The 25075-nt window shown below is 44.5% G+C and overlaps 1 protein-coding gene across 1 annotated transcript; it reads right to left on the reverse strand.

The window, feature by feature from the left end:
• Positions 1–1864: 1864 nt before the first annotated feature.
• On the reverse strand, positions 1865–23583 carry LOC120030408 (netrin-1-like). Its single transcript, XM_038975801.1, has 9 exons — positions 23488–23583; positions 13543–14280; positions 13159–13193; positions 12797–13000; positions 12475–12663; positions 9666–9815; positions 3526–3579; positions 2810–2890; positions 1865–2679 (listed from the first exon to the last, which is right to left on the reverse strand). The coding sequence occupies exons 2-9, from the start codon at positions 14268–14270 to the stop codon at positions 2036–2038; spliced, it is 2085 nt and encodes a 694-aa protein (XP_038831729.1). The 5' UTR covers positions 14271–14280; positions 23488–23583; the 3' UTR covers positions 1865–2035.
• Positions 23584–25075: the final 1492 nt, after the last annotated feature.

Consider the following 25075-nt stretch of genomic DNA (forward strand, 5'->3'; position numbering starts at 1 on the left):
TTTTTCTTTCTCTCTCTGTATACATATATATCTTTCTTTCTCTCTCTCTCTCTCGCACTCTCTCTCACACTCTCTCTTTCTCCCGTCCCCCTCTCTCTCCTCTCTCGCCCAACGCCCTCCCTCCCTCAGTGTGTGTGGGGTCCCCTACAGAGGTCATCAGTCAGCAAGGCTATTTTTTATCCTTTTATTTTCAATCACAGCTAGCATAACAACATGACACTTGACAAATCCCCTCACACCCCTCAACCTTACCCCTTCCCCTCACACCCCTCAACCTTACCCCTTCCCCTCACACCCCTCAACCTTACCCCTTCCCCTCACACCCCTCAACCTTACCCCTTCCCCTCCTCACCCCTCAACCTTACCCCTTCCCCTCACACCCCTCAACCTTACCCCTTCCCCTCCTCACCCCTCAACCTTACCCCTTCCCCTCCTCACCCCTCAACCTTACCCCTTCCCCTCCTCACCCCTCAACCTTACCCCTTCCCCTCCTCACCCCTCTCCCGCCTCCCCCAACCCTCTCTCTCTTTCTTTCTCACTTTCTCTATCTCTCTCTCTCTCTCGCTTCCTCTCTTTTTAAAAATGTTCTTACTTTCTGTCTTGCATTCACTTTCTCTCACCTCCTACACAAAAACACACACACACGCATGCACACAAACTCCCCCTCTCTTCCTCCCTCCCTCCCTCCCTCAGCGTGTGTGGGGTCCCCTCACACCCCTCACCCTCCCCCTCCTCACCCCTCCCACTCATTACCCTTACCCCTCACCCTCCTCACCCCTCCTCACCCCCTCTCCCCTGGGCCATGGTGCTATATTCATGTTCTGGACCAAAACAGAACGCTCCAGACATTACATATGACAAATGTTTTTTAGTTCTATGTTTCTAGTTATAAATATCTGTGGTAGGATTCATCATGCTCTATCTGAGGGTCATATTCTATTTTATAACAACTCAGCTTTTCACTAAATGGCAGTTAGTTGATGCCATTGTCTTTGAATATGGTTGCATGGCTCAACCCATAGAATATGTGGCTCAGTGAACATGAACAAGTGTGTGTCAGTCAACCCAGTGTTTGTGTGCCACTGAAAGGAACTCTGAACTTAAGTGGTATTACAAGCATAAAGGAATAATCAGTTGTATACAGTATTTGTACAGTACTGTATTACATGAAGAAGAAAAAAACATGACCTTTAATTTCAACTCTATGTAGTAATTGTGAGGTAGAGTATATATTTTTGGACACATTTTGTGCATACCGTATTGACATAAATACATACATTTAGATTTATGCCAGTTTACTATACATTTCTTGTGATTATGATCCATCACAAAAAAAATCAAATTAAGCACCCTTGATCTATTTTGCATAATATATATTTAAAAAAAGATTCGAAGCAGAAATACAATTAATATTCTTTTTTAGAAAACCTTTTACTTTATATATTGCAATAAGACTTAAAAAAACAGCATTCTTTTTTTCTAATATTCCGTTTTTAGTTCAAGCACCTGGACCACACAACAAGGTGTACATGTTTGATTTCTGAACTGATTTCCAAACTGCTCCCCCTCTCGTCGTCTCCTCGCTGGCAGACGGAGAGAAAGATGGAGGGTACAACTGACCATCCCACCATTTTTCTGGACAAGGGACACCTAGTGCTTACAATCTGAAAGATAGGGATCATTCCCTCTCTTCTTCTCAGAGAAACTGCAGAGGGGAACAGCCCGTCTTTTTGACACTTTTTATTAAATCCACATGTGGATTTATTTATTTTATAAATGTACTTTATAAAGCCCTTTTTACATCAGCAGTTGTCACAAAGTGCTAATACAGAAACCCAGCCTAAAACACCAAAGAGCAAGCAATGCAGATGTAGAAGCACAGTGGCTAGGAAAAACTCCCTAGAAAGGCAGGAACCAGGCTCTGAGAGGTGGCCAGTCCTCTTCTGGCTGTGCCAGGTGAAGATTAAGGCCATTTTGGCCAGATTTATTCTTCTCTTCACCCCTTGTTCTTTCGCTCTCTTCTTCCTCCTGTGTTTCAGACTGGGGTGGAACACATGAGAATGGGCGTGGAGGGAGACGGAGTCTGTTCCTGTTGCTGTTCCTGTGGGGTCTCAGGTCTGTGATGTGAGGAGGACTGTGTGTGAGTGTGTGTGTCCAGCGCCACAGAGTGCTCTGCCTCCTCTTCCATGTCTTTCATGGATTCTGAGGGTGTGTGTGGATGTGAATGTGTGTGTGGGTTTGTATGTTCAGGGTGCACCTCAACCACTGTCTCTTTCTCAACCACTAGGTGAGGTGGTGTATACTCTGAGTGATGGTGCTTCAAGTGGCCCCTGTGGGGGTCCCCACCCGTGGGGCAGCGGCCCCTCTTGTCCTGCCCCCTGAACCCTCTCAGTTTGGGGTTCCAGTGCTCCCTCCACTGGAGGGCCAGTGTGGATCTATCGGCCACCAGTCGTCTCTCCTCGGGGCCCCGGCCCCCCTCCTCGGCCCCAATCAGCAGGAAGGTGCGGCCCACCTGGAGGGTGGGGCAGCCACAGCCCAGGTCGCGGTCGGGAACCCACAGGGCCTGCGGGCCCCTACGCACACTGGAGGAAGATCCTGTACGAAACACAGTCTGAATCCAGATAGAAAACTGCCACCAGGGGCCCGAACGCTCCATCCCTCTGACCTGCAACTTCAGTACTGAGGGAGTGGGAGAGGGAAGAAGAGAGAGAGGGAGAGAAAGAGAGAGAATATTTTGTTTTATCCGTCTTACTTTGGTAGCATTGTATTCTGCAGTCCCAGCAAAGTCATCGTGCTTTACAGTTCTTACCATAGTCCTTTAGACAGTACGTCTCCAGGTTCATCCTCACTTTAACCTGCGATGGCAGGCAGTACGATAAACACTCTTCAGCTGAGAGGTTGAGAGGGTAACAGAGAGAGAGAGAGAGAGAGAGAGAGAGAGAGAGAGAGAGAGAGAGAGAGAGAGGGAACATGTATTGAAAGAGAGAGAGAGAGAGAGAGAGAGAGAGAGAGAGAGAGAGAGAGAGAGAGAGAGAGAGAGAGAGAGAGAGAGAGAGAGAGAGAGAGAGAGAGAGAGGGAGAGAGAGAGAGAGAGAAAATGTATTGAATGAGAGAGGGAGCATCTCACCGCGACACATGTCTCTTCCTGCTTCTATTTGTCGTCACTGTATCTCATGTCTAACAGATGCCTCTCTGGAGTCCAGCAACATGTGAAATATCCCCCTATCACCACTGGAGGGAGCTAGACAGCCACCAGTCCAGTAGGCTACTATAGCTGAGTCTCAAACAAGGTATGTATCAAATAGTGAAGTGATCAGTCACCAACCGTAGTCCAGAAGAGTTACAGGGTGCACATAGGCTTCTGTTTTGTTCCAGCCCAGCACTTAAAACCTGATCTAATTGCTCATTAGAACTTAAATGAGTTCATTCAGGTGTGTCAGTGCTTGATGCGCTCCAGGACCTCATTTTGGGGTCCGATGTTGCAGTTCAATATATTGTGCCACATCAGTTTGTGAATCCACTCACCTATACTGTACTGGGGCTGGTATACAGGTGTTGTGGGGGCTACCTCCTGGATTCCTATGGATAAAAACAAACACGTTGTTATAGATCATAGGGGTCAAAGTAGAGAATGGACAGGGGGACCTTGCTTACTGAACACCTACAACATGGGGTGCCTTTGTATACTAAGTGACAGATCATTGGTACGTGTGTGCTGTGTGTGTGTGTGTGTGTGTGTGCTGTGTGTGTGTGTGTGTGTGTGTGTGTGTGTGCGTGCGTGCGTGCGCAAGCGTGCATGTGCGTGTGGGTGTCGGTGTGTGTGGAATGGGAGAGAATGTGAATATGTATGATAGGCGGGTTAAATGCCCGTGTGGAAGATGAGTGTCAGGATGAGCTGGTGTGTGCGGTCCTCAAGGGGTCAGAAACACATCACCTGATAAAGACTAGCCCCCCCCCCCCCCACACACACACACACAAACACACACACAAACACACACAAACACACACACACACACACAATCCAGTGTAAGTCCTTTCCAGAGCCTTTGTCTCTGGCCAAATCCTCCAGGATAGTTGTTATTATGCCCAGGTCCGTCAGTCTGTCTATTTGTCTGTCCGTCTAACTTCACCCTCCAAGCACCTATGACCCCCATTAAAGTCACTAAATTCTTATTTATAATGACGGCCTACCCCGGCCCAGCATCGTCCGGGTTTGGCCTGGGTAGGCCGTCATTGTAAATAAGAATTTGTTCTTAACTGACTTGCCTTGTTAAATAAAGGTGTGTGACTGAGTGTGTCCTCGCGTATGGGTGTGTGTGTGTGTGTGTGTGTGTGTGCATGTGTATGTGTATGTGTGGGGCTGTGGGAGCCAACCATATATTACCCCTGCCCTTACTGAGTCCTGTGCCTCTCTCGTCCCCCCTGACACAATTGGGCCAGTCAATGACACCCTACACCCCATCCCAGATGACTGGGGGTAGGAGGGCCCCCCCAAAGCCATGCAGGAGAGTGGAGGGTGTGTGTGTGTGTGTGTGTGTGTGTGTGTGTGTGTGTGTGTGTGTGTGTGTGTGTGTGTGTGTGTGTGTGTGTGTGTGTGTGTGCAGGGATTCAGAGTTAGTTCTGAGAATGCTAATGGGAGTGTGCATATGCATGTGTGATTAATCTCCCTCCAGTGTGTCCATGAGTGCATGTGCATGAGTGCATTTGTGTGTGTGTGTGCATACATCTGTGTGTGTGTGTGTGACCTCAATACATGTCCTAGCCTATCTATCCAGACACCTGGTGTGGCCACCTCAAAGCCCCCATCAGCAGCCTGCTAATTATACAGCCCTGGCTCTCGGCTTGAGCTTTAAAAGCTAGTTAGCTTCCTGTAGGGGGCGAGAGAGAGAGAGAGAGAGAGAGAGAGAGAGAGAGAGAGAGAGAGAGAGAGAGAGAGAGAGAGAGAGAGAGAGAGAGAGAGAGAGAGAGAGAGAGAGAGAGAGAGAGAGAGAGAGAGAGAGAGAGAGAGAGAGAGAGAGAGAGAGAGAGAGAGAGAGAGAGAGAGAGAGAGAGAGAGAGAGAGAGAGAGAGAGAGAGAGAGAGAGAGAGAGAGAGAGAGAGAGAGAGAGAGAGAGAGAGAGACTATAGATAGCTCTAGAATGGGTTCAGTAGTAAAAACAAACAAGGTTTCCTTTCACCGAAAGAGTTATGAGTCCGGAGCTCTTGACGGGGAGAGAGGGGGGAGGGCTTTGAGGGGCTTGCAACAGGTGTGTAGCCCGGACTCGTGTCACCTGATTAGGGCTTAGAAAGTGTCGCCGCCCGGGCCAATCCGTATGTGGTTGTCGGCACTCCCGCAATTAGATGCAGAAACACACGTGGATTAGCGCTCTCGATTTGAAAAAGCAAAGCCACGGCTGCAGGAGTGTAGAGGATAAAGCGTTGAAAATCCCAGTAGAGCTGATCTCGGATCAGTGAGAGATAGGGCCTGCTCATAGAGGCTTTAGCACTGTTGTGGAAACAGTAAAACTAACATTGTTGGAAATTAGAGGAGAGAGTACAGATATTTGATAGGCGAGGGCGGCCCCTTTTGTGCTGAGCTACGATTTGATAAAGGCTTAGATTAATTCAATTAGGTCAAGAACAAACGAGGTTGAGAGAGAGAGAGAGGGGGGGAGGAGGGAGGAGAAGGGGAGATAAAGGGTCATTGAGTTAGTCACATCACAAGTTACAATGAGATTAGTTAGCTATTGGAAACCAAAACCCCACAGGAGTAAGGGTGTGGGACAGGGGGGACATGTCCTCCCAATGTTAGAAGCAGGTAAAATTGCCCCCCCCCCCCCCCCCCAAAACAAATGTAATACATTTTGCAAGACTTTTATTTTGAAAAACGAGTCGTCATATTAGTTTAGGGACTTTTATTCTGAGGTACTTTTATTTCAATTCTGGAATGTGAGTTACTTCCACCTCACTATCAGTTGTTAATAGCAGTGTGGCAGTGTGTGGTGAGAGAATAAAAACTGTGCAGCACTACCATCCCTACTCACCGCACCGGGTAAAGCAATTGTTGTTGGCAACAACAAAGTAAGTTTAAAGTAAAAATTGTATGAAAGTGAATAAACGTTGATATGTTTAGAACGAACATGAGCAACTAGAAGCTTTCTCCTGGTTGTACCTAGTTAGCTTTACATTTACAGTTTAGTAATTTTTAGCTTTGTCAGGTTTTATCTAACTAGCTAATGCTGGGTAGTTCTGGCTGTGTGAAAAACTGATAGTGTATGTTCTGAAGCCAAGAATACTTGCTAGCTACAGAATTACTTGCACAATCACTGTCTTAATCTTCATCATAGGGTCAGCAAGTTAGCAATGGATGCGCCACCAGTCATGAAGATAAAAAAAGTTATTGGCAACTGTCCGTACACCACCCCTGGCAAACTAGCTGGTGAATTTGAGTGATTTCAGATTAGATGTCAGTAGCCCTTTCCTGCAATCAAATGACCAAATCGCCCTCTAGTGGCCTCATGGGTGGAATGTTATTAATGTTTTTCATAATTTCATCGTTAATAAACAATAAGTTCATAGACTTATGATCCATAATAGTGTGAGTCAGAGTAGAAAACGGTTGTTTAATTGAATATATCCACTTAACAGTCACATTGCTATTCAGTACAGAATGAATGGCCATGACCCTAATAAAATACAGAAAAATACCTAAGACTGATTAGACTGTACCAGAGTAAATGCCCCTCTGCAAGGTCCCCTTAGCCTTGTAAATTTGCCCAATTGTAAGCTAAGATTTGTCTGTATCCTTTTCTCAGAAGTCACTAGAAATGAGCATTTAAAACCTGTTTTTAAAAATCGAGGGGACCTAGAGCTGTTGCGGTGACCATATTACCACTACACCAGCGGTCATGAGTCATCAAGGCATTATCGTTTAGTCACGGTAATTAGGCTTCTCCAAGCTCTGATGCTGCTGATGGTCATTAGTAACCTACCAAACTACTTGTTACTCAGCACTCTATTATCCCTCTAATCACTCTGACATCAATGCAAATGAATCTAATAAAACACTTCATGAGAGCCCATGAGCTCATGTTGCGCAACATTTCTATAGGCTATGCAATTGCGAGAGAAAACAGAGTTTTGATGGCCTCTATTAAAAAGAGGAGGATCCTATCAGTTTTCCATAGGCTGGGCCTACTATATTTATTTCTCAACTTTCCTAATATTAAGCACATTGCTCATATTTACAACAGGAGTATAGCCTACCTGGCTGGCATGAAAACAAACCCCAGGGAGAAGCGTCCTCCATGCGCTATTTAAGTGCATAGACGACATGTATTTTTTTGAGCCAGATCATGATAATAGTCCATTTAAAAATCAAAATAAATTTCACACATATATTATTCAGTATATGTAAAGACAAGATTAAATCAAGAATAGTCTGACGGGTGACAATATTAGCCTATCACTTGTGAATGATGCCCAGCATAAGGCAAGGAACAATGCCTTGTTTTTGCTACTTTTTCTAATCAGTCACACACCTCATGTAGCCTAGCCCATAGGCCTATACGTTTTGATAAGGTTTGTATCACAACTAAAGTGGCCAAATAACTTCTTAAAATGAAGCACATTAATTGGCTTTACAAGGGGTGTAGAGCCTAACTGGAATACATACAGTGCGCGTGAGTTTCAAGTTTGGGGAAGATCATTTTCACCATAAAAATACACCTTCACATTCACACTTATAGCCTACTGCCGTGTACCATTGCTACGCTTTTAATGTGAAGAAATAGCCTAATAGTTTATTACATTTTAAGGTAAATGTTCTGATCTGTTGTGTCAGCCTCATTGCGTCAAAACTTTTTTTGATGCTAGTTTTGTATTAATTTGGGATCTATTGCATCCCACAACTGTCCCAGAATATGTTTGGAATATTTATTTCTCGCACAGTATAGAATAGCTCAGCTTTTTTAATATGGGGAATAATAGGTTGACATTGGTAATTGCTTTCGCTGTTTGTTAGGCCTACTCCTCTTGTTGTCTGACGAAAAGTACATGTGGACAGTTCTTCCAATACCTTCAATATGCACCTCGGAATTGGATAAGTACGCCCGCATTTGCATCCCCGAAGTGTCTGTCTTCACTAGTAGCCTGTGAGAAAGACCTAATCACGTGATGGAGAGCCATGTGAGTGAGAGGTGCTTCGGAGCAAGCAGCACTCAGGGAGAAGGGAACAACAGCCACTGGCTGCAAAAGGAATGTATTTATGGTATTTTTTAATACCTATTTATCGTGATTACGATCTTGTCTCATCGCTGCAACTCCCCAATGGGCTCGGGAGAGGCAAAGGTCGAGTCATGCGTCCACCGAAACATGACCCGCCAAACCGCACTTCTTAACACCCGCTTACTTAACCCGTAAGCCACCCACACCAATGTGTCGGAGGAAACACTGTTCAACTGACAACCGAAATCAGCTTGCAGGCGCCCGGCCCATCACAAGGAGTCGCTAAAGCTCCCCCGGCCAGACCCACCCCTAACCTGGACGACACTAGGCCAATTGTGTGCCGCTCTATGGAACTTCCGGTCACGGCCGGTAATGACACAGCCTGGGATCGAACCCAATGCTGTAGTGACTCCGCAACACTGTGATGTAGTGCCTTAGACTGCTGTGCCACTCGGGAAGCCTGACATGGATTTTTTTAAGGTGCATTACTGCCACACAAAGGGAATCCCGCTGGGAAATTCATTCAAATTGTGAATGAGAGACTGATGAAGTGTGTACAGCCTGCACAATAAACAAAGCAGAGCTCATGCTTTTCAAGCAACTTTTTTCAAATCATCATTAGAGTCACATCATGCAGCCTCACAATGTATTAAAAATAAAAAAATATATAGCCCAACATTTGTAGAGTTATTTAAGTTACATTAATAACTCTAAATTAAGCACATCGGAGTACCTATTTCTTTGTTAACCGCTCAACACAGAATAGCCACATGTGCGCACTCCCTCAAATCGTTTGGAGAAAATATCCTTTGTATTTTATTCAACTTTGTTCAATTGTATTTTTCATACTATAAAATAATATTAAATAATGGCACGGAATTTCTAACCAAATCTTGTTTTCTAAATGAACTAATGTAGCCCAGATCAGGACCTAACATAAAGACAACTCAGAGTATGCTATTCTGTTCTTCTGAAATAGACTGCATTTTCTTCCTATCATGTTTCTTTCGAACTGTCTAAAATAAATCATTGATTTATTGTGAAGGTGGATTATGGATTTATTAGACTAAAATGTAGATGTCCCAAAGGTATGCATCAGTGGCTTGTAGGTTATGTGCGGAAGCCAGGAGATGCTAAATGTGTTTATGTTAATTAACGGTCAATTACCGTGAGACCGACAGTTATTTGCTTGACAATCACCGGCTGACGAAATTTTGTGACTGCCACAGCCCCTGCACAGGAATATGCCTCAAGTGACAATGAAACTCTGTAGTTGGGCTTAGTTGGCCAGTCCACATAAACTGAGAACTATGTAATAACACGGGTACCATTTTGGTTCCAAAGCTCCAGGACAATCACATTCTTTCAAAAATCCCCATGAGAATGTTATTGTCATTAGAAGTTTGGCTCCAACATGGAGGACAGTTTCCAGACAGAGTAGTTAGGTAAAGTAGACTTACGGATGCAGGGGCGGAGTGGGGAGTGCCCCTGTTTGTAACCAGGGGCGCAGCGATTGCATCTCAGTCCCATCACGCCATCCCGACACAGACACTGTCCCGATGTCTGGTTACACCAGAGACCCACAGCACCCATAGGGTGACACTGACATGCTGAGAGAGCAGGAGAAGATGGAGGGATGGGAGGAGAGAGAAGGTTAATGTCACATAGTAAAGAGCATTGTATTAATAACATTTGATTGCTCCTAATAAAGCTTCTATGAATGTACAAGAGGGAAAGAGAGAGAGAGAGGAAAATGAGCGAGGGAGAGAGAGACGACAAACACAGAGAGAGGGAACGACGGAGGGAAGACAGATTAGAGACGACAGAGAAAGGAATGGTAGATAGGAGTGAAAATAATGATACATGGACAAAGCAAACATGGAAATGGGATGTAAAAGGATGAATGACAAAGCAGTTTAGAAGGAAGGAGGGAGAAAGGGAGAGTTGGGGTCATCGAAAGGGCACAGATAGAAAGAGGAAGCCATTCTCTAGTAGGTCTGTTTTTCCTCCAGTAATGTAGTTTAAACAAACCCATACAGATACTTCAAACACCTTTAAGTCATTAGCTCTAAGGGCAGGCCACTAAGGCTCGGAAAAAGGTTGACTTGGCCGGAACATTGATCAAATAAACATGGTTCATTTATCTATCATTGATTAAATCATATAATATTATGACACATAAATATCACTAATGTAACTTCCATAAGTTACAAATCTATTTGCCTACAAATACACTGAGTGTACAAAACATTCAGAACACCTTCCCTCAGAACAGCCTCAATTTGTCTGGGCCTGTTGGCCCATGTTGACTCCAATGTTTCCCACAGTTGTGTCAAGTTGGCTTGATGTTCTTTGGCTGGTGAACCATTCTTGATGCATATGGGAAACTGCTGAGCGGGAAAAACCCAGCAGCGTTGCAGTTCTTGATACAAACCGGTGCGCCTGGCACCTACTACCATACCCTGTTCAAAGGCAGTCTTTTGTCTTGTCCATTCACCCTCTGAATGGCAAACATATACAATCCATGTCTCAATTGTCTCAAGGCTTAAAAATCCTTCTTTAACCTGTCTCCTCCCCTTCATCTACACTGATTGAAGTGGATTTAACAAGTGACATCAATAATGAATCATAGCTTTCACCTGTACATATGCTTTACCGTTTAGAAATTAAAGCACTTTATGTATCTAGTCCCCCCCATTTGAAGATGTCATAAGTATTTAGACAAAATTCCCTTAGAGTGTATTAAAGTATGTTTTGCCAAAAAGTAACTGAATGGTGAATAATGATTGGAATAAGATATGATTTTTTGTAACACTTCTAAATGAATCCTGATGATGCCATGGTTAAGAAAAATCGTGAATGAATCATGAATAATGATGAGTGAGAAAGTTACAGAGGCTACAACCAAACACGCTAACTTCTCACCATTACCGGTGGAGATTAGCATTTGATCTTTGTCCCTCTGTAACTTTCAAATGTTTTATCATTCGCAATTCATCAATTCATTCATGATTATCTGTAATGATTATGCATGATCATCTGTGGATGCTACCTACATTAATGTAGACCAGTTCAGAAGTGTCTTCTTTTCTTACTTACAATAAAAGGGACCCCAAAAGAACACAGTACATTATTCACCATTCACTTTCTATTGGGCAAAAGACAATCCGAAACAACCAAAACAAGCAGTGAATGAATCCAACACGTTTGTAAAGTCACAAGCTTGATGTAGTCACTGTGTGTAAAGAATATGGGACTAAATATTACACTTTTGATGCACTATAAGGGAAATTTGTCCAAATACTTTTGACATCTTCAAATGGGGGAACCAGATACATAAAGTTCTTTCATTTCTAAATGGTAAAACTGATATGTATGAAAATACCCTCAAATAAAATGTCGCCAATATAAAACATTTGATCTCAAATCCAAAATGCTGGAGTATAGAGACACATTTGAAATGCTAGCTGCACTGTCCACATACACACGGAGGGGAGTGTATTTATGGCCTGGATGCTAGTCTGTTGCTGCTCTCTTGCCAACTCCTTGTTACTCAAGTCAAATGTGACATGACAATTCCATAAGGAGTTGGCAAGAGCTGAAAGAGACTATATATTTACATAAAGAAATTATACTAAAACAACAAAACAAAATATTTAAAAAATAAAAGCTGAAAGAGACTGGCACCAAGGCTAAAATATCTCATTCTAATCTACCTAGTTACATTTGTCCAATATTGCTATAAGTGCAACCCCCTTGCACTTGCACGACACACACACTCAATCACACACACACGCACCTGCATGTGTCATGTGCATGACCTCACTCCATTAAAAGTGGTTATATTAGGACTTCGGTCAACCGCCCCAAAAGCATGCCAGAGTGTCACAGTCACTTAGAACATGTGACCAGTCAAAGGTCAAATGTCAGGGTGGATTCCAGCCAGTGGTAACAACATGAACACTAAATCCAGTCGACTAGCATACAGAAATAACTGTCCTCTGTCACAATGTAACTACCTCATAAACACTGTGGAGGAGGCTGGAACACAGACACATGTAGGCATACCTTGTAGACTAGCAGATGCAAAAAGAGAAACAGATATCCTAACAGATGCAGATGCACACACACTTGGACACACACTGATCTCTGCATGGATAAGATACACAGCTGGTCGGTGAGACTTAATACAGGCACAACCGCTTTAATGTGCACGCACACGCACACACATAAACACACACACTCTCTCCCTCCCTCTCTCTGACTGACGTTGGCAGGTCTTGCGATGGGTGGGGGGCTTGCTGTGGTCTCGGGTGTATCCGTTCTGGCAGTACTGGCAGTGGCGCCCCGCTGTGTGATGCCGACACTTCAGACATACCCCCCCGCTGCGCCGGCCCGACTGCTGGAACACCTCCATGCTGAACCGACACTTAGAGGAGTGGCCGTTACACTCACACACTGGAGGGAGGGAGCGAAGGAGGGAATGAATGAATTTCAGTAAAGGCAGTAAAGTTTACATCCATGATCCAATTTGCACACACATACATACACACACGCACACACAGACACAGTAGTGGGGGGTGTGACTCACAGACGCACGGTTGTGGCTGACTAGGCGTGGCTCGTTGCCAGGGCCTGTCGTAGTAGTAGTCCTCACAAACATCGCAGTCCGCCCCTGCTGTGTGGTGCTCACACACACACACCGCCCGGCCCACATCATCACGACGACACCGAGAGGCATGTCCGTTACACTTACACCTGCCCCCCACCTGCAGGTCGGAAAGGGCCAGAGCGGGCCGGACAGGGGGGGCGGAGATCAATGGAGAGGGAGGAGCCAGCTCAAGATTCCGATTCGCTCTCACTTTAGAGTTCTGTTGGTTGTTCCTCCTCCTCCGAAGTTCCCGCCCCTCGTTGATTCTCCCCTGCTTGCTGTCGATTGTCCAATCACAGATGCTGCCTTCCTGACACGGACTCCAATGGTGGCCCCCCTCCCTCTCGCGGCCACGCCCTTTTCCTTTTCCGTTTCTTCTTTTGGAGATGTCTATTTCCATAGTGTCTCCTTCTGCCTCCTTCCGGGTCACGTTGTGTCCGTCCTCTCCCCGATCCCCCGACCCTTTGTTGTATCCTCCTCCGTTCCTCCTTCGTTTTTCTGTCTTTCTTCTCTCCTTCTCCACAAACCCCCATTTATTGTTGTCCCCATTCACCTTATCCACCTGTCCCACCACAGCCTCGTTCTTCGACCCTGCCCTCCACCTCAGAACCCCCCCACCCGCTCCCTCCCCCCAACCGACCTCACCACTTTTCCCCTCTGAACTCCCCACCTTGGTCTGCTGGGACTGGGTCACCTCGTGGAACACTAACCGTATGTCCGTGGCCGTCACCCAGTCCTGCAGGGTGGGGCTGTAGTCAAAGTCTGGAGAAGAGGGTCTTCCATCTAGGGTGGAGAAGGCCAGCAACATGCCTCCCCGGTGCCTCTGCAGGGGCCGGGGGTCTGAGCACAGAGGCTCCGTCTCCTGGTGCCTGGTCTGGGCTACCGTCTGGGCCTGGAGCCCAAACTTCCCGGGGCAGTCGCTGGAGTAGTGCTGCATGGGCCTCCAGGTGCGCCCGTGGTCCATGGACTTGAGCACGGATAAGGAGACGGGGTCTGACGGCTCCCCCTGCTGGCAGAACTGCAGGCTGATGTAGGTGACCTCGAAGCGTCGGCCCAGGGGAAGGGTGAGGACCCAGTCCCCGCCGTCGAGGCCTCCCGCCTGGGCCGTCCAGCAGGTCAAGTTGTGGGGGTTGTGGAGGTCTGTGAGGGAGCTGACGTTAACAGCTTTCTGGTCGGGGGGTCTTCGGAGGGAGTGGGCGGTACTGACAGGGACACCGTGGGCGGCATTGATGAATTCCGACAGGCAGTGTCGCGGACGCCCATCCAAGTGGTAGCAGGGGTCATGGGGTGAGGTCCAGCTCAGAGGGGAATGAGAGAGGGAAGGGGAAAGGAGGGAAGGAGGGAGGAAAGTGAGGAGAAGTAGGAGAAAAGGGAGAGCCAAGGAGGGGAGAGGGGAGAAGGGCAGGAACATCATGTCATCGAGCCTGTGGGAGAAAATACTAAAATTAACGATTTTAGGGGATAAAGTGACGGGGTGAAATCATAAAAGGAAAATATATTGATGGATTTATATGACTTGCGGTTGGAGCCAAAGGGAGGGGCCGTCTGAGGTAAGGAGACCACCTGTGCCTTAATTGAAAACACACCAGCTCGCAGCACCACCATGAACATTCTAACATCCCTCGTATCCCTCGTATCCCTCATACAATCCAACCAAATCTACCTCCACCCTTAAACAGGCCTATTTCCCTACCCACGACAGTCTTTAAAAACCTATTATCTTGGCCCATAAAGAGCGGATGAGTGTACGGGTGAAAGCATATACCGAGTGGATGAGTGTATGGATGAGAGTGTGTAGAAACCCAGCCCATAAGTCGTGCTTGAGTGTATGGATAAAAGTGTGTACAAAGTAAAGAGCGTATGCAGAGTGGACGAGTGTATGGATGAGAGCGTATAAAGAGTGGATGAATGTGTGGATGAGATGGATGAAAGCATACAGAAAACCAGCGGGTCTGTACGGGATGACAAAAAACAGCTGGGTCTGAAAACACAAGCTGGGCAGCATCCATCATCTTTATGGTCCTCCTTTTAAATCCTTCTCCCGCCGCTCTGCTCCACTCCACTCTACTCAACGCAACGCACATGGGCAGGAACCCGAGTTTTGGAGAGCCCAAAGTGTGGAGAGAAATGGAAGGAGAGAGAGAGAGAGGGTGTGAGAAAGAAAGACAAAGAGAGGGGAAGGAAGGAGAGATGGAGCTTAGTGTGGAAGATGGAGGGAAAGATTTATAGAAGAGAACGCGAGAAATGTGTGTTCAGCTTAAACCCCTGTACAGTCACTTCCTGTGAGAAGACAAACACAGACTTGTGTATGTCCTTAGTGTGAACAGATTCCCTTCCCTCCTAAAACGGCTGGTGATGTGTTAAATGTATTTGTCTGCCAAGAATTGATAGTGATACCAGAGAAGGTTACTTCATTTGCGCCTGCAGACATGGGCGAACAATGCGTCTACTTTTCCTGCCAACATGATCTACAACAAACTTTGCGGTTTTATAGACAGACGGATAGGCTGGGGGCAAGCAAACAAGACTCATACCCAACACTTCACACCAAGCAATTTACAAAGACACAGATTGTTAGGATCCATCTATTTTCCAGGCCCTCCTCTATTTCTCTGTAAATGTATCTCTGCTATGCAGTGTGTCCGTCTCGCTCTTTCCCTCCTCCCCTTTTACTCATTCCCTCTCTACTGTCATTGCATTCTCTCTCTCTCTCTCTCTCTCTCTCTCTCTCTCTCTCTCTCTCTCTCTCTCTCTCTCTCTCTCTCTCTCTCTCTCTCTCTCTCTCTCTCTCTCTCTCTCTCTCTCTCTCTCTCTCTCTCTCTCTCTCTCTCTCTCTCTATATATATATATATATATATATATATATATATATATATATATATATATGCACCATATTCTGGGAATATCTCTAACAGCGTCTTGATTGACGATGTCCTAACAAGCGTTTGACACTAACAGTGCAGTCAGTGGGGCTGTATAAACCAACCCCATAGGAGAGGATAGAGGATAGAAAAAATGGTTGGGAGCCACCCAGGGCTAGTCATCCCACTCAATTAAACCACAGCCCGAAACTTGAGGCTTCTCTTAGGACTACAGCACTATAAGTGGCTCCGGGGGGGTTACAACGGAAGTTATTATTTAAGTCACCCCCCAAAACGTGTTATGATTCCCTGCGAGCCCCCCAAAAAGCAGACTGTCCCAACCTGGCTCTGTGGGATCGGGTGGATGATGAGGCTTGTCAGGTATATCGGGCGGCTATGTTTTGGGGTGTCGTTATTGGAAACGCCACGACCGGCGGCTGAGGTGACGAGTGGTCCGACTGCAGCCCCTGTCCTGCTCTGACGCATTCCTGGGGTCCGGTGTGCACCCCTTGAGCATTCCACACGTGTTGCAACATGCCCCGTTGGGAACCCGAACAGCCCGCTAAAAACTGAGCCTCATTAATTGATCGACTGATTAATTAGGTCTCGTGTTTCATATTGGCGTCAGGGTGGAGGGTTTCGCTCGAGGGGAGAAGGGGGGAGATGGGGAGAGGGGATGTCTGGTACAGTATAATCAGGTATAAAGGAGGTAAAGATGGTGGTGGGGTGGTGGGTTAGGGGAATTCATGGAATGATTCTTAAAAAGGGTTTTGGTGATTGAGGAATGTCTGAGAAATTCAGACAAGATGCTGTTGGTGGGTAGGGGCGTAAGGGGTTATTAAGGGGGGTTAGGATACAGAGGCGAGGGGGTTGTTTGCTATTCCCCATGACGTTATTTGCACTCGTCTTTCTCGGTAACATTGCCACTAATTAAGCATAGCCCCCATAACAAACTACATGATGGAGGGAAGCTTTTCAGAGAGGAGCACTCAGTACAGGGCTCTTTAAAGTGCGCCTCACCATTCTCTGTGCCCCGAGGCCAAATCCAGACCCTTACCCCCCTCATCCCCCTCCGCTCCGATACCAGATCGCCAGTCTGGCACCTGGAATGTAACCCAGCCACCAGATATTGTTTCAATGTTTTTTCTCAGTCACTTTCCATAAATTCACACACCCAACATGTCGGAAGAACACGGTGGATGAGTGGCATTCCTCTTTAATAGAGCTTTAAAGACGAGAAGAAGACAGGAAAAACATTCATATCCCAAATATTGTACAACATAGAAGTAACTGACAAAATAAAGGAAACACCATCATAAAGTGTCTTAATGGGGCGTTGGGGCACCACGGGCCAGAACAGCTTCAATGTACTTTGGCAGAGATTCTACAAGTGTCTGGAAGTGGAACTCTATTGGAAGGATGAGACACCATTCTTCCACAAAAAAATCCATAATTTGTTGTTTTGTTGATGGAAAACGCTGTCTTAGGCGCAGCTCCAGAATCTCCAATAAGTGTTCAACTGAGTTGAGATTTGGTGACTAAGGCGACCATTGCATATGGTTTATACAGTTGAAGTCGGAAGTTTACATACACCTTAGCCAAATACATTTAAACTCAGTTTTTCACAATTTCTGACATTTAATCCTAGTAAAAATTCCCTGTCTAAGGTTAGTTAGGATCACCACTTTATTTTAAGAATGTGAAATGTCAGAATAATAATAGAGAGAATGATTTATTTCTTTCATCACATTTCCAGTGGGTCAGAAGTTACATACTCTCAATTAGTATTTGGTAGCATTGCCTTTAAATTGTTTAACTTGGGTAAAACGTTTTGGGTAGCCTTCCACAAGCTTCCCACAATAAGTTGGGTGAATTTTGTTCCATTCCTCCTGGCAGAGCTGGTGCAACTGAGTCAGGTTTGTAGGCCTCCTTGCTCACACACACTTTTTCAGTTCTTCACAAAAATGTTCTATAGGATTGAGGTGAGGGCTTTGTGATGGCCACTCCAATACCTTGACTTTGTTGTCCTTAAGCCATTTTGCCACAATTGTGGAAGTTTGCTTGGGGTCATTGTCCATTTGGAAGACCCATTTGCGACCAAGCTTTAACTTCTTGACTGATGTCTTGAGATGTTGCTTCAATATATCCACATAATTTTCCTCCCTCGTGATGCCATTTATTTTGTGAAGTGCACCAGTCCCTCCTGCAGCAAAGCACCCCCACAACATGATGCTGCCACCCCCTGTGCTTCACGGTTGGGATGGTGTTCTTCGGCTTGCAAGCCTCCCCTTTTTTCCTCCAAACATAACAATGGTCATTATGGCCAAACAGTTCTATTTTTGTTTCATCAGACCAGAAGACATTTCTCCAAAAAGTACGATCTTTGTCCCCATGTGCAGTTGCAAACCGTAGTCTGGCTTTTTTATGGTGGTTTTGGAGCAGTGGCTTCTTCCTTGCTGAGCGGCCTTTCAGGTTATGTCGATATAGGACTCGTTTTACTGTGGATATAGATACTTTTGTACCTGTTTCCTCCAGCATCTTCACAAGGTCCTTTGCTGTTGTTCTGGGATTGATTTGCACTTTTCACACCAAAGTACGTTTATCTCTAGGAGACAGAATTCGTCTCCTTCCTGAGCGGTATGACGGCTGCGTGGTCCCATGGTGCTTATACTTGCGTACTATTGTTTGTACAGATGAACGTGGTATCTTCAGGCATTTGGAAATTGCTCCCAAGGATGAACCAGACTTGTGGAGGTCTACAATTTTTTTTCTGAGGTCTTGGCTGATTTCTTTTGATTTCCCCATGATGTCAAGCAAAGAGCACTGAGTGTGAAGGTAGGCCTTGAAATACATCCACAGGTACACCTCCAATTGACTCAAATCATAATTTTCTGGAATTTCCCAAGCTGTTTAAAGGCACAGTCAACTTAGTGTATGTAAACTTCTGACCCACTGGAATTGTGATTCAGTGAATTATAAGTGAAATAATCTGGCTGTAAACAATTGTTGGAAAAATTACTCATGTCGTGCACAAAGTAGATGTCCTAACCGACATGCCAAAACTATAGTTTGTTAACAAGAAATTTGTGGAGTGGTTGAAAAATGAGTTTTAATGACTCCAACCTAAGTGTATGTAAACTTCCGACTTCAACTGTATTGTTTTCATGGTCATGACACCATTCAGTGACCACTAGTGCCCTGTGGATGGGGGCATTTTCATTCTATAGCCATGGTAGTCAAAATAATGGCGTGCCCGGCACTTTTATACATGATCCTAAGCATGATGGGATGTTAATTGCTTAATTAACTCAGGAACCACACCTGTGTTGAAGCCCCTCCTTTCAATATAGTTTGTATCCCTCATTTACTCAAGTGTTGCCATTCTTTGGGCAATTAATAGGCATATCCATTACAATAACTTATCATGGAGAATCACATAAATAACGTTTTTCCAGAGTAAATAGGAACCGATCACGGACATTGAATACTATTTCACGCTTACATCATATACTGTATATACTAAAGTATCAAAACGATTTGTCAGCAAGGCTTTCGATGATGTCACTTTTCAAAAACCTTACATAAGCGAATAGCGTTTAAGTAAGGTCAATTATGTCTCTGGAGGGAGGCAGTATGCATGGTCTTTTAAAGCAGCAGCGGTCAGTATGCTCAGCTGTGCTCGGCTGGCGAAGGCCTGGAAAAATACTTCATGACAACCTGGGCCATGTTTACAGCATAGTCTAACATGGTGGGAGATAGCTAACAGGAGAGCCTTCTGCTCATGTTCTCACAGTAAGCCTTCAGTAGAAATCTGCTCTAAGACACTTTGTATAATCGTTCGTTCCTTTATACTTATGAGTTCAATGAGTTGTCATAGGGTCAAAGGTGTGAGGAGTTTCAAAGTAGCGCTTTGGGTTCAAACAGTCTGCTCTGTAAAATCCCGCCACTTCCACCAGTTGTTTTAAATGCTTTGCTACTGTATGTTCCGTCAACGTGTGGGGAGGTTGTGCTTTGGGGTTCGGATAATAAGAAGATATACTAGGGGTACTAAGGGAGAGATGAGATTGGATACCAGGCTGTAAGAGAGGCGTATGAGCGTGGCAATAGAGGTTAAAGAAGTGGGGTAAGACACAGAGAGCATAAGGGCACTGAGAGAGGGATATGATTATAGAGGGTGGTAATATGGGTGTAAGAAGGTGGTTAGAAACGTGTAAGGTGATAAAAGTAGGGAATAAGTGGAGGATACGAGAGTAAGACGTTGACATATTAAAGAGAATACGAGGCCAGAGGGATAGGAGGGGGATTTGGAGAGGGCTAAGTGGTATACTGTGGGTGAAGGAATAAAGGCTAATAAATTGAGAATAGGATGTCATTAAGAGGTGACATGGGCAGAAGTGGGCAAGGAAGATGATGCCTTCTGCTATCTGTCAGCTCCCCTTGCCTCCGTTCCACTCTGTGGTCTAAATCTGTGTCTTTTGGGGCTGTATCTGGAGCAAATGAGCTGGATTTGGCCTGTCTCACACACTTTAACATTCCTTGTCATGGGCAGCAGTGTAGAGCACTACCCAGCTATTCCGCAGCCCAGCCACAGCCTCAGCACGACCATAGAATACAACATGCAAGATGGAGGCAGAGGAGACAGTGTGCTTTGTAAACAGTAGGCTTTGTTAATTCGTTATTGTGCAATATTTGATATGGTTGTCTAATGCACTTATATTAAACTGGCTAAATAGCTAATTCAAACGGGTAAAGGATGTGGCTTATTAAAATACCACGAGGAGTAAGAAGTGTAGGCCTGATAGAAATCATGTTCAAACAACTCTGGTCCACAGTGGATGACTTCTTTCAAGAACGTATAACAATATAACAATTTGTTAATTTCCAATTGTCCTTAGCACGTCTGAAACATAACGCAGCATAGAGACAAGGAGAAGAGAAAAGCTATGTATTCTCCCTGTATTCCCAAACAGCATTCCTGTCCGCTCCAACACAGGGTGTTATTCCACACGGAGCAGATTCCAGCAGCACTGTTTTAGGTGTAATAATCTAATTTTAGTGGGGCGGTGAGGAGGCGCAACTGACAGCACGCACAAAATGGATTATCGCCGCTCCTGCACGTATCTTTAGCAGGCCCTGTCCCTCAGGTTCGCACCTCCAACGCGCAGCCAAACGGCCGCCTGCTATGGGCGCCCCTCGGCCTGAAGTCAAGAAGGGAAATGGAACGACACGAAGATGATTTATAAAGGGAAAAGCTTTTTAAAACAGGCCAGACGACTCAGCTTGGACATATTTCAGGGATCGAATAAGAGAAGGTATGCCCTAAAGCACATGTCAAACTCATTCCACGGAGGGCCGAGTGTCTGTGGGTTTTCTCTCATCCCTTGTACTTGATTGATTAAGTAAGGTCACTAATTAGGAACTCCCCTCATCTGGTTTTCAAGGTCTTAATTGGAACTAAAAAAAACAAAACAGCAGACACTAAGTCCTCCATGGAATGAGCTTGACATCCCTGCCCTAAATCAGAGGTGTCAAACTCATTCCACAGAGGGTCGAGGGTCTGCGGGTTTTTTGGTTTTTAATTTAAATTAAGACCTAGACAACCAGGTGAGGGGAGTTCCTTACTAGTTAGTGACCTTAATTCATCAATCAAGTACACGGGTGGAGCGAAAACCCACAGACACTCGGCCCTCTGTGGAATGAGTTTGACATATGTGCCCTAAAGGAAGCGAGGCTATTTCGCTCAATTTCGCTCTGGTTCTCGTCCCACGCTAGTTTATAACCTATCACACAAGTCGACAATGCGCTAAGCAAACCCATGGAGGTTTCGCCTCAATGTCGATATTGAAAAACAGATGGACATCTTCAAGTAATGCCAAAAACAACCTCGGGCGAAATGAAAATGAAAGTGAAGCCCATTTTACTAAGTGGAAGACATGTCATTGTGGAATTCACAATTAATTGCAGGCCACAGTAAGAATCGGAGAAAAGTATATTTTGACCATCCATTGACTTAGATTTAGAACATGCCTATTAAATCCTATTTAAAGCATGCAGAAGAAGAATTAGGCCTACAAAATCCCGTTTGATATAAATTCAATTGACCGAAGATTGTGACAAGTAAATAGATGAACATATTGTAGACTATTTGTGTTATGTTAATTAAATCCCCCTCGAAACATTTTTCATGGCGACAGAGGCGAAGGTGAAATCTCTACAGATACATGCAGCGTATGGGCCTGTGTTGACCTTGGAACTCGTTAAACGTAACATGTTGGAGACAATTCGATAGAAAATAATATGCGTTTGGAATTTGAATTACCAGGCAAAAAGCTACATTACCGTTTTTCTCATTAGAAAATAGAACTTAATAGCCTTTTTTGACCAATAAATCACGAATTGTTAAGCCTCTTATTATTAGTATAATTATTGTTATTATTAAATCAATAAATTGAATGATAATTGAATAACCAACCTAGGCAATAGAGATTATTTAAATAAGATTATTTAAGGAAAAAGAGCAATAGCCTACTGTTGGCTAAATAAATGTTCCCCAATATTAATTCAATAAATTGAAACCCAAGTTATACTCTGGGGTGCATCCGGTTTAGACAAATGGGTGTAATAAATGAAACACCCTTCGAAGAAAAATAGTTGGATTGGTTCATTTAACACAAATGTCTATCAAATTTAGTACGATTGTTCTTGTCCAGGGTCACTTGCTGCGCGCCGCCAAATTGTCTATAATTGCACATTCCAGTAATTATGCTCAATTTGCTTCATCTTGCAGAGACAGAACATGATGTAAGCCTATATTGTATTCTACGCATTTAAGTGTTATTATCTTTCTGATCTCACACTTAATCGCAATTTTCGTTATTTTCTCGAAATAAGTATAAGCTATTTATCATGGCTGTTGTTCCTGTAGAAACACACATGCCCAATGGCATATCGCTGCTTTCAAGAGGGAAATGCGATAGGCCCTAGTCATATAATAATAATAATGATTCGTCTATTATTATTATTGTTATTATTATTATTATATTTCAATTCAATTTATTTTAAACCTAAATAAAGGGGAGCCGAAACAGAATAACAGTTCTGACAATAACCTTACTTTTTTGTGATGATGAACGTATTAATACAATTGTAAACATCCACTTCATGACTTATACTGTATATCAGCTAGTCCTAAAAATATTGAGGCACCTCTTGAAATGACTCAATCCAATACTTCCAAAATCTTAGTTTTGACAATGAAACTCTCCCAACTAACTCAACAGGCTTTTTAGATTTCAAATATTTAATTAACATAATCACGCAAGAATAATTATTACCTTACGTTAGGATATTAAGATATGAAATAAACCATAGGCTACCATCATAAAACAATATTCCAATGAAAATGGTCTCAGGCTGAATTATTCCATTTATTTATCAATAATACTATATTATGCTCAGATATGCCTATATTCCCATGAAGACGACAGGTTTATATCAAATCAATCTTCAATAAAATAAAGTGTAAATCATCATTTGGATACATAAAGCCTGCAATGGGTTATAGCCTACCCATGGAGAGTAAGTGCCTGAGTATACAGTACTTATAGCGCGAACTTTGGCCCTCTCACCGGGTCCAAATGATCAACTTGTCAATGCCTAGTCCTTCCATTTTAAATTTAAAACAGGTCTACGAACCTCCGTGAGAAAGAAGCCACAGCGAATAAAGAAATATAGGCTACACATAAAAATGTAAAATATGAGAACGCTCACCATGTGCGTCTCAATGTTTGATCTCCCTTCGCTCGTGGCGGCTCATGCGGTCTTAATCAATATAGGGGCGCAACAAGTGGACAGTTATCCGGTCGCCCTGTGCTGTGCGCATGGAGTGGGGATCCAACTCGCTGCAGCCCGCCTCAGCAAGGGGGCGTCCCGTCCTGACGTCAAGACGCCGCTGCTTCTCTCAACTCCAACTCACATCTGCACAGTGCCCTACTACAGTGCAGGGCGAGTCAGTCTGGCGGACAATTTGCAGATAAATAATTAAGACAAAGTGGGCCCAATTACCTAGAAGTTCATCATTGCTTTAATCTCTATCTCTTGTCGCAATATTTGTTCTCGTTTTCCAAACGTGAAATGGAAAAAAAATCGTTGAACCACGTAGGCTAGAAGGGGATAGCTCTTACATGCGGTATAGTGAGTAAGCACTAACGTAGCAGATGAACTAAAGCAGACACAGATGGAAAGCAGGAAATAAAAGAAAGAGAATGGATGGATGATGGGGGATGGAGGGAGAAGCGAGTGACTGAGGGAGGAGGAGGAAACTTTCCCAGAGAAACCCCATAAAACTGATTGATGACTTCTTTTGAGGAATGTTTCCCCAGGTGTGTGTGTGTATGTATGTGTGTGTTCAAGTAATTACTCGGAGTCATTTGGAAATGCTATCCTTGGAAGGGTGACAAGAGCAATCAAATACATTAAGTGGAGAAATGCTACAATTGTGCATCACCATTACATTTTGGCAGAGTTTTGTAACCTACTAAAGACACACTATACAGTTTTGAGCTCCCAGTTAGGTTGAGGAGGAACATTGCTTATATTTGACGGCTGGGTTAATAAAGCAACGCAAGTCCATGGGACATAAGCTGTGAAGACAAAGAAGCTATAAAGCAATAAATCATTTTTTAAAAGTAAATCTGTATTAGGTGTGTGTGTCATACTGTCAGAGGGTAGAATAGCAGGTGTCCTGCCAAAATCTGCACCCTGCAGCAAGACGTAGATTGATGTAACTAATAAAAAGGGAGCCTAAACAAGACGAGGCAGTGATATTTGCCAGACTTTCCCCTCATCATAAGAGTAAACATGATGATCGTTCTTGACAGAATCAGAACAGATTTCACAATAAATTCAATTTCCAGGGGTTTGCTGCCTGTGAAAACGTCACATTTAAAGTGTTTTGACATCATACAACAAACACCGATAATAATCATACACAAGCTTCAAGAGCCCAACTGTGGACAGAGTCATTTTTATTCAAGGTCTTTGTCTGCAGGTGATTCTCCTTTATTGGTTTCCTGAACCTTCATGTTGTGGCCAGCTTGCCAGTAGATGACACCAGTATACCTGCAGATGCTGCCAGTCCCATGATGCCACAGCAGAGAGAACCAGGAACTGGGGAGGAAGAGCACAACCCTGGCAGCCTCCTCATGTCACCTTCCTCCCCGGGTTGCTCCCATATGGACACAGGACCCAATGACCCTACTGGCCAGGCCACCAGAGCTCGTACTGTCTGGGGGCAGCGAGGATCACCTACCCACTGGAGACTGTATCCCCAGAGGAGAACTCTGGTGCTGCATAGACA

The sequence above is a fragment of the Salvelinus namaycush genome, chromosome 36 (assembly GCF_016432855.1).
Source record: "Salvelinus namaycush isolate Seneca chromosome 36, SaNama_1.0, whole genome shotgun sequence".
Classification (NCBI taxonomy): Eukaryota; Metazoa; Chordata; class Actinopteri; order Salmoniformes; family Salmonidae; genus Salvelinus; species Salvelinus namaycush.

Bases quoted from the DNA above. Each gene is read 5' to 3' on its own strand.
- LOC120030408 (XM_038975801.1), bottom strand. From the start codon at position 14,270: ATGATGTTCCTGCCCTTCTCCCCTCTCCCCTCCTTGGCTCTCCCTTTT. The intron at 13,194-13,542 runs GTCCCAGCAGAC...CGCGAGAGGGAG, and splicing joins GTGTTCCACGAGGTGACCCA to GGGGGCCACCATTGGAGTCC. The intron at 13,001-13,158 runs CATCTGTGATTG...CCCCTGTCCGGC, and splicing joins AGTCCGTGTCAGGAAGGCAG to CCGCTCTGGCCCTTTCCGAC.